At 43.8% G+C, this 10,000-nt stretch overlaps 1 protein-coding gene across 9 annotated transcripts in view; it reads left to right on the top strand.

Annotated features, from left to right (window-relative positions):
* The window catches only part of tbc1d1 (TBC1 (tre-2/USP6, BUB2, cdc16) domain family, member 1), a 76,614-nt gene that overhangs the window by 39,633 nt on the left and 26,981 nt on the right, over positions 1-10,000 (top strand). For 6 of the 9 annotated variants that reach the window (XM_058384684.1, XM_058384676.1, XM_058384677.1 and 3 more), the window contains 10 exons: positions 801-1,094; positions 2,914-3,108; positions 5,075-5,164; positions 6,065-6,169; positions 6,279-6,411; positions 6,492-6,583; positions 7,985-8,101; positions 8,278-8,409; positions 8,566-8,643; positions 9,792-10,000. The exon at positions 9,792-10,000 is cut by the window's right edge and continues 81 nt beyond it. In XM_058384684.1, the coding sequence (XP_058240667.1) occupies positions 801-1,094; positions 2,914-3,108; positions 5,075-5,164; positions 6,065-6,169; positions 6,279-6,411; positions 6,492-6,583; positions 7,985-8,101; positions 8,278-8,409; positions 8,566-8,643; positions 9,792-10,000 (1,445 nt within the window). Of the gene's footprint in view, positions 1-800; positions 1,095-2,913; positions 3,109-5,074; positions 5,165-6,064; positions 6,170-6,278; positions 6,412-6,491; positions 6,588-7,984; positions 8,139-8,277; positions 8,410-8,565; positions 8,644-9,791 lie in introns of those variants that run through there. The other 3 variants (XM_058384681.1, XM_058384682.1, XM_058384683.1) reach the window with 3 other exon arrangements.

Below are 10,000 nucleotides of genomic sequence, written 5' to 3'. Positions count from 1 at the left end.
ACACGCATGTTGGGTTTGATTATTTCCACTGGCCACTTCTGCTTCCCTCAGTAGATTTAACACTTCCAAGAATTGCAGCCACTTCCTTACTTCAGCACTTCATGTGAAAGCACAGAGTAACACATGACTTTATTATTATTATTATAATTATGAAGTGAATCATCATAATATCCGACCCGTGTGTGTGTGTGTATGAGTGTTTGTGTGTGTGTGAGAGAGAGAGTGTGAGTGTGTGTGCGAGAGTGCGTGTGTGTGTGCGAGAGTGCGTGTGTGTGTGCGAGAGTGCGTGTGTGTGTGCGAGAGTGCGTGTGTGTGTGCGAGAGTGCGTGTGTGTGTGCGAGAGTGCGTGCGTGTGTGCGCGTGCGTGCGAGAGTGAGTGTGTGCGTGTGTGTGCGTGCGTGCGAGAGTGCGTGCGTGTGTGTGCGTGCGAGAGTGCGTGCGTGCGAGAGTGCGTGCGTGCGAGAGTGCGTGCGTGCGAGAGTGCGTGCGTGCGAGAGAGAGAGTGTGTGTGTGTGAGAGTGTGTGTGTGAGAGAGAGTGTGTGTGTGAGAGAGAGTGTGTGTGTGAGAGAGAGAGAGTGTGTGTGAGAGAGAGAGTGTGTGTGAGAGAGTGTGTGTGTGTGTGTGAGAGAGAGTGTGTGTGTGTGTGTGTGTGTGAGAGAGAGTGTGTGTGTGTGTGTGTGAGAGAGAGAGTGTGTGTGTGTGTGTGAGAGAGAGAGAGAGAGTGTGTGTGTGCATGAGTGTGTAATTATTATTATTTTTATTATTATTATTATCATTTAAAATAAAATATTTTTTTCAGGTCCCGGAGATCATCAGCACCCTGAGGCAGGCCAGTAAAAGCTCCGCCCGTCAGGAGGACACGCCCACCGCCGCCGCCCAGCCCGCCGACTCTCAGCCGGACAGTCGCCAGGACAACCTCGACTCCGTGACCGCCTTCTCCAAAAAGTTCGAGGTGCTGTTCTGCGGCCGGGCCGTGGTGGCCAAGAAGAACGCTCCGCCCGCACTGATAGACCAGTGCATCGAGAAGTTCAGCCGAGCCAACGCCTCCAACTCGCTGACCACTGGGGTCAGGAGAGCCTTCTCCCTCACACAGGTCACTTCACACACTGTGCTGGACAGAGTCCACTTCATACGCGCTCGTCTGATTTATTCCTCTCATCCTCGCTCGTCTGATTTATTCCTCTCATCCTCGCTCGTCTGATTTATTCCTCTTGTCCCTCACTCGTCTGATTTATTCCTCTCATCCTCACTCGTCTGATTTATTCCTCTCATCCTCACTCGTCTGATTTATTCCTCTCATCCTCACTCGTCTGATTTATTCCTCTCATCCTCACTTGTCTGATTTATTCCTCTCATCCTCGCTCGTCTGATTTATTCCTCTCATCCTCACTCGTCTGATTTATTCCTCTCATCCTCGCTCGTCTGATTTATTCCTCTCATCCTCGCTCGTCTGATTTATTCCTCTCATCCTCACTCGTCTGATTTATTCCTCTCATCCTCGCTCGTCTGATTTATTCCTCTCATCCTCGCTCGTCTGATTTATTCCTCTCATACGCGCTCGTCTGATTTATTCCTCTCATCCTCGCTCGTCTGATTTATTCCTCTCATCCTCGCTCGTCTGATTTATTCCTCTCATCCTCGCTCGTCTGATTTATTCCTCTCGTCCTCACTCGTCTGATTTATTCCTCTCATACTCACTCGTCTGATTTATTCCTCTCGTCCTCACTCGTCTGATTTATTCCTCTCGTCCCTCACTCGTCTGATTTATTCCTCTCATCCTCGCTCGTCTGATTTATTCCTCTCGTCCTCACTCGTCTGATTTATTCCTCTCATACTCACTCGTCTGATTTATTCCTCTCGTCCCTCACTCGTCTGATTTATTCCTCTCGTCCCTCACTCGTCTGATTTATTCCTCTCGTCCCTCACTCGTCTGATTTATTCCTCTCATACTCGCTCGTCTGATTTATTCCTCTCATACTCACTCGTCTGATTTATTCCTCTCGTCCCTCACTCGTCTGATTTATTCCTCTCGTCCCTCACTCGTCTGATTTATTCCTCTCGTCCCTCACTCGTCTGATTTATTCCTCTCGTCCCTCACTCGTCTGATTTATTCCTCTCGTCCCTCACTCGTCTGATTTATTCCTCTCGTCCCTCACTCGTCTGATTTATTCCTCTCGTCCCTCACTCGTCTGATTTATTCCTCTCGTCCTCTCATGCTATTTAGAAATAATAGTGTGGCTTCTTACTTTTATTTTTACTTAAGGAGGCGTGGCATCATGCTATTATATAGCAAGAGTCCACGCCTCCTTAAGTAGAAATAAAAGCAAGAAGCCACACCTCCTTAAGTAGAAATAAAAGCAAGAAGCCACGCCTCCTTAAGTAGAAATAAAAGCAAGAAGCCACGCCTCCTTAAGTAGAAATAAAAGCAAGAAGCCACGCCTCCTTACGTTGAAATAAAAGCAAGAAGCCACGCCTCCTTCAGTAGAAATAAAAGCAAGAAGCCACGTCTCCTTAAGTAGAAATAAAAGCAAGAAGCCACGCCTCCTTAAGTAGAAATAAAAGCAAGAAGCCACGCCTCCTTACGTTGAAATAAAAGCAAGAAGCCACGCCTCCTTCAGTAGAAATAAAAGCAAGAAGCCACGCCTCCTTAAGTAGAAATAATAGCAATATAGATCTAGAGCCATATAGACCACACCTCCTTTAGGAATGCTGTGGTATGTCCAGTGATAAGGATAAAGGTGTAAAAGGTTTGGATACAGAAAGGTTTTGAGAATTCAGATGGACTGAAGCTGCAACATTTAAAATAAAATAAATTAAAGGCTTTTTTACCTTCAGATTATTATTATTTTTAGAGCATGTTAGCCTCAGACACACTGAAGCTAACATGCTCGTGCTTGTCCTTTGCGCCGCAGTTGATAAACGGAGCGAACGAGGGAGCGGATGGAGGAGGGAAGAGGACACTATTTTTCCGGAAAGATCCCAGCTTCCCGTCTCTGCAGGCGCTGGATGAGAACGGTCTCTCACCCGAGCTGCACCGCCGATCGGCCAACGGAGCCGCAGGAGTTCAGCCAACCAGCCTGCAGGAGAACAGGACCATGTTATTTATGGTGCACACACACACACACACACACACACCTTTCACAACAACCATACAAATTACAAAATGCACAATTACACCATTACACAGAAAAACATGTTTAAATGTAATATAATCACCAACATGAACATTGTTCATCACAATCCACACTAAAACACACACACACACACACTCTGCTGAATCCTCCATTCTGATTGGTCCATCTCTTTTCCTATAACAGCAGTTCTGACAGAAATATCAGACCATCCTCCTACGACACTCAGGGTCAGGGTGTTAAATATTAATGTTTTTAAAACAGTGACCTAACAGTGCACGATGCTCACACTGGGTTTACTGCGTCCCCTGAGGAACGATCCGTCTTCGCTTGAACCATTTCAGATGTATTTCTCACTTTCTGCTCAGACTGAGATGGGGGGTGGAGTCAAAAGAGGTTACATAGATCGGCCATAACATTATGACCACTGCCAGGTGAAGTGAATAAGACTGATGATCTCCTCATCATGGCACCTGTTAGTGGGTGGGATATATTAGGCAGCAGGTGAACATTTTGTCCTCAAAGTTGATGTGTTAGAAGCAGGAAAAATGGACAAGTGTAAGGATTTGAGCGAGTTTGACCAAAAGGGCCATCAGGGATCAGAGCATCTCCAAAACTCTTGCAGCTCTTCTGGGGTGTTCCCGGTCTGCAGTGGTCAGTATCTATCAAAAGGAAGGAACAGTGGTGAACTGGGGACAGGGTCATGGGCGGTCAAGACACATTGATGCATGTGGGGAGTGAAGGCTGGCCCGTGTGATCCGATCTAACAGATGAGCTACTGTTGCTCAAACTGCTGAAGAAGTTAATGCTGGTTCTGATAGAAAGGGGTCAGAATACACAGTGCAGGACGGGTCAGGGTTACACCAACACAGTATTAGTCAGGCGGTCATAATGTTATGCCTGATCTGTGTCAGCCCTTTGTTTTTTATATATATATATATATCTGGTGATTTGTGGACTGAATGAAACCAATGATATAAAGATTCTCTAGAAATCTAGAGGTCCAGAGTGCTCCATGTTGATTGGCTTTATTTTCTGTTCCTGGGAATGCCGATACTGAACAGGTGTGTAAAGGAGCAGTGTCCCATCCGATTAGTGACGGCCGTGGACTTTGTTTCTGACCGGCCATGAAGTGCTGACCACAAGAGTCTCTCCTGCCGAGAGTCAAGTGTCTGTAAATTCCACAGAGATGATAAAATCATGTAAAATAAACCCAGGTTGAACAAAGGTCACACTGAGGCGGTAAAGCTGAATCAGGCTTTTTGGGAGAGTGTGTTAATCCTCAGTGTGTTTACTCACTCGGTGGGAGTGTGTGTGTGTGTGTGTGTGTGTGTGTGTAAAAGGCTAGGTTGTTATTCTCCCTGTAGAGATATTTAGTTACTTTCTTTAGCTCCTCCCACTATTTTATTCCTCTTTAACGGGAAGGTGGCATGACATGTCAGGTGACACACACACACACACAGTGTGACTATCAGAAATTTAGTCCAGAAGCTTCACAAGAACCTGATACGTGATGAACTGAAGTGTGTGTTGTAATAATGAATAATTCCCAGAGATCCTGGAATTTTACGGATTCTTCGATATTAGAGAGAGACCGGAACAATCTCACACACACACTTACACACATAGACAAAGTAAATTTAGCTGTGGTCTCACCTCGGTGAGGAAAAATGCATAGCTAGTGAAACCACACGGATGCATGCTCACACACACACACACACACACACACAACTAGCCTGGAGAACTTTTCAACACACCGGTTTCACTGAATGAATGATAGCTTGATGGTGATGTCAGAGTCAGAGCAAATGTGAGCAACCCATAATGCATTTAACAGCCCTTAGTCACTCTTTCTCTCTCTCTCTCTCCCTCCCTATCTCTCTCTCTCTCTCTCTCTCACACACACACACACACTCATTTTTGTCTTTTCATTTTTTTGTAGATCGGCCACTCCCAGATCTTCCTAGTGAGTCCTGACAGTAAGAAAGTGGCCATCGAGAAGAGCTTCAGGGAAATCTCCTTCTGCTCACAGGTCTTTGTCACACGTGCACACACACACACACACACACGCACACACAGCACTTTTTTTCACCAAGGGACTCCTATAAATATAAATCCAATTATTCCTGTCTGTTAGTCACTAAAAGGGGCGTGGCCTTTGTCTTACACTTAAGTAGGCGTGGCCCCTGCCTATTAATTCTCATTAAGGAGGCATGGCCTCTGTGGCTGTTAGATCTCCCTAAAGAGATGTGGCCTCCGCCAATTAGATCTATCTAAGGAGGTGTGGTCTCTGTAACTATTACTTTTCCTTAAGGGGGTGGGGTCTATGTATTATTTCTACTCAAGGAGTGTGGCCTCTTGCTATTATTTCTGCTTAAGGAGGCGTGGCCTCTTGCTATTACTTCTGCTTAAGGAGGTGTGGCCTCTTGCTATTATTTCTGCTTAAGGACACATGGCCTCTTGCTATTATTTCTGCTTAAGGAGGTGTGGCCTCTTGCTATTATTTTTACTTAAGGAGGCGTGGTCTGTATAGATCTATTTCTACTTAAGGAGGTGCAGCCTCTTGCTATTATTTCTGCTTAAGGAGGTGTGGCCTCTTGCTATTATTTCTGCTTAAGGAGGTGTGGCCTCTTGCTATTATTTTAACTTAAGGAGGTATGGCCTCTTGCTATTATTTCTACTTAAGGAGGTGTGGCCTCTTGCAATTATTTTTACTTAAGGAGGCGTGTTCTATATAGATCTATTTCTACTTAAGGAGGTGCAGCCTCTTGCTATTATTTCTGCTTAAGGAGGTGTGGTCTCTAAGCCTTTTAGTTTTAATCAAGTGGGCGTGGCCTCAGTGTTTCTCAGTCACTGGAGTTCATTATGTAGAGTAATTTTAGCTCCTATTTTAATCCAGTGTTTAAACTGTAAAGTGTGTGTGTGTGTGCAGGGGATCAGACATGTGGATCATTTCGGGTTTATCTGCAGAGAGTCGGACGAGGGCGGGAGCTGCCTGTTTGTGTGCTACGTGTTCCAGTGTACAGATGAAGCTCTGGTAAGGATTCGTTAAAGAATCGAGTAAGGAATAAATATGAGAATGAAATCAGATGACCAGTGTAAGGGATTAGTACGTGTAACTTTGTGTTCCACTTTTATTTGGACAGGTGGATGAGATCATGCTGACTCTGAAACAGGCGTTCTCCGTGGCCGCCCAGCAGAAGAGCACTAGGACCCAAAGCCTGCAGTGTGACTCCTGCCCCATGCAGCAGCTGCACCGGCTCTGTGACCACCTCGAGGGTCAGAACCACGTTACACACCACAACTCATTACACCTGGCCAAGTTAAAACCTCCTGCTAACGTGTGTGTGTGTGTGTAGGTCTCACTGCGTCCAAGGCTAAGCTGGAGTTGCAGCAGCATGTGGCTTTTCTGGACAATCAGGAGCAGGCGTGTGTGTTTGAGACCACCCTGGTGGGTAGGACACCCTGTTATAATACTAGCATCACATCACTCACCTCCTCTCTCACTCATTCACACAACATGCTCTTATCTGTCTGTCTGTCTGTCTGTCTGTCCGGAAACAAATCATTACACAGAGCCTGTTAGGTATGTTTGTGGTTTGATAACCTGATGGACAGAGAGGTTTCTGGTTCTGACCAAAACCCAAGATACGCATGGGTCACTTTTTGTTTCCTTCTCCCCAATTTATCAATTTATCTATGTTGCGTTTCTGCGATTGGGATTCTTTGAACATTTATAAATGATTTATAAAGAATTTATAATAATGCATTTTAATAGTGACTTACAATAATAATGCTTTCTAATAATAATTTATAATAATGCATACTAATGATTTATTATAATGCATTTTAAGAAAGATTTTTAAATGATGTATAATAATGTGTTATAATAATAATTTATTCATAATTTATAATAATGCCTTATTTTAATGATTTATAAATTATTTATAATAATGATTTATAAATATGTTAATTTAATAATAATAAATAATAATAATAATTTATCATAAGAAATAGAATAAATTATTTATAATGCACTTTAATATATTAATAATAATGTATTTTACTGTTTTTATAATAATAAATTTTAATAATGATTTATTAATAATTTATAATAATGCATGATAATGATGTATAATAATAGTTTATAATAATTGTACGAGTCTGAGGCTGCAGAATAATACAGTATTTAAGATCATCTCTTCTGTTCTGAAAGGCTGTTCAGGGGAACATGTTGTTCTGGTCTGGAGGTAAAAGTCGAAAGTCTGTGTGTGTGTGTGTGTGTGTGTGTGTGTATGCGAGATGCAGAAACCTGTTACACCACTACTGAAGGCTTGAAGAAGAGCCAAGGTTTCTTCCTTGCCGCTTGAGTCTCTCCTGATCGTTAGGGTTCTCAATCTACATCTGGGTTTCTGTAAAGACTTTTCTTTAAGCCCTCGGGGCTTTAAGGCTTTCAGGCGGTCAGTCCTGTGCTGGACAGTGCACTCTGGCACGTGTTTTTGCAGTGTTAGCGCTTTCATGCTGAAGGATTTCCTGAACCGCTCTCAGAAACGCAGTGAAAGCGGATTAGTGGCGACGCCTAGTGGCCGTTTCGAGACTTAGCTCCGGTTTTATGGTTACATCATAAAAAGACCGTTTAAAAAAATATTGTTAATCAAAATGCAATAATAATTAACTAATTAATTAATTAAGGTGCAATAAGAAAAGGAAAGCAATAATATAAAATGTAATATAATTATAATAATAAAATATTAAGGATGTTTACGGAACACATAGATGTTTAATGGGATGTTATGATATATATCTTTGTCTTTGTGTGGGTGTGTGTGTGTGTGTGTGTGTGTGTGTGTAGAAAGCCAGACCGAAATCGGACCAGGAGGAGAACGAACTGGTGGTGTCATGTTTAAGGCGACTCTATGAAGAGAGACAGAAGACACACACGCACACACACATTGCACAAACAAAACAGGTACTACACACACACACACATCGCACAAACAAAACAGGTACTACACACACACACCATGTTTACCAGTTATTTAAAAGAGGTAACTTCCTCAAGCAGAGCAGAGCGAGTCCTGTTTTTTGGTTGTGCATTAGTTTTTGACGTGTTTGTGTGTATGTGTGTGTGTGTGTGTGAGTTAGGAAGCTCCAGCGGTGTGTGAGGAGATATCTCCTAGTCTCGAAGGCAGCATGAGCAGCAGCCGACTGCGTCTGGAGCAGCTGAAGAGTCGAGCCAAAAGATCGCTTACGGAGTCATTGGAAGGAATATGGAAGGTACACACACACACACACACAAATGTTGTGAATGTAACGAATGTTCTCTCACAAACTCTGGGTTCCCCCATGAGCAGGTGTATTTATATTGAGATCACATGAGATTATGTGTAGTGTCATGTCAATGGTGTGTGTGTGTGTGTGTGTGTTCAACAGAGCAACAGTAGGTCCAGGTTACAGCAAGAGAGCAGTGAGAGCACCTCCTCAAACTCCACCATCAGCAGCACACATCAGGTCTCTACTACACTTTCACTACATCCTCTCTTACTGTGTCTCTCTCTCTCTCTCTTTCTCTCTCTCTCTCTCTCTCTCTCTGTGTGTGAAAAAATGCATTTGTACATGTAAGTGTGTGCTATCGTTCCTGGTCTGCAGTGGTCAGTATCTATCAAAAGTGGACCAAGGAAGGAACAGTGGTGAACCGGAGACAGGGTCATGGGTGGTCAAGGCTCACTGATGCACGTGAGAAGCGAAGGCTGGACCGTGTGATCCGATCCAACAGACGAGCTACTGTTGTTCAAACTGCTGAAGAAGTTAATGCTGGTTCTGATAGAAAGGGGTCAGAACACACAGTGCAGGACAGTTTGTTGTTGCAGAGCCACAGACCAGTCAGGGTGCCCATGCTGACCCCTGTGCACCACTGAAAGCACCAACAATGGGCACGTGATCATCAGAACTGGACCATGGAGCAATGGAAGAAGGTGTCCTGGTCTGAAGAATCACGTTTTCTTTTACATCACGTGGATGGCTGGGTGTGTGTGTGTCTCTTACCTGGGGAACACATGGCACCAGGATGCACTATGGGAAGAAGGCGGAGGCAGTGTCCTGCTCTGGTCAGTGTTCTGCTGGGAAACCTTGGGTCCTGCATCCATGTGGATGTTACTGTGACACGTTCCACCTACCTCAGCACTGTTACAGACCATGTTCATGGAAACGGTATTCCCTGATGGCTGTGGCCTCTTTCAGCAGGATAATGCCACAAAGCAGAGATGCTTCAGGAATGGTTTGATGACCACAACAATGGGTTTGATGTTTGCAGGCTGTGTAAAAGTAGAAGAAATGTCCAGCATTATGTGCATTTTAAAATGGGGAAATAATTAATTGGATGATATTTTTCTGCTAAACGTCAGAAAAATATATAAATTTAATTAATTAATTAATTAATTAATAAATATTAAAGTATATTGTTCTAATATTGTTATTATTATTATTATTATTATTCTAATATAATATTATATTCTTATATCAGGATTTTATTATAGTGTGGTATTTTATGTCTTTATTTTTGATGTTCAGCATTAAAAGATTTGTTCATTTGAAAGAAGAGTAAAATATTTATGTCGTAATTTAAAGTGGGTGATTGACGCCCCATTATCTTTCTTCAGGATGTCATCTCGGTGGAGCCGCCGTCTCCGCCCCTGCTCCTACTGCCGTCCAGCCCACTCCGCTCCCACAATTCCACAGGTGACCTGAAGTGCCTGGAGACCTCCGACACGGATCAGGAAGGTCATGACCCCCAGGCCCAGAGCTTCCGGAGGCGAGCGAGTACCATCAGTCACTCTCCGTCCATGTGCTCCAGCAGCCTGAGCGTCCA

Source organism: Hemibagrus wyckioides, linkage group LG29 (assembly GCF_019097595.1).
Source record: "Hemibagrus wyckioides isolate EC202008001 linkage group LG29, SWU_Hwy_1.0, whole genome shotgun sequence".
In the NCBI taxonomy this organism is placed as follows: domain Eukaryota; kingdom Metazoa; phylum Chordata; class Actinopteri; order Siluriformes; family Bagridae; genus Hemibagrus; species Hemibagrus wyckioides.
The sequence above is the reverse complement of the archived record's forward strand: the minus strand, read 5'-3'. Positions and strand labels throughout refer to the sequence as shown.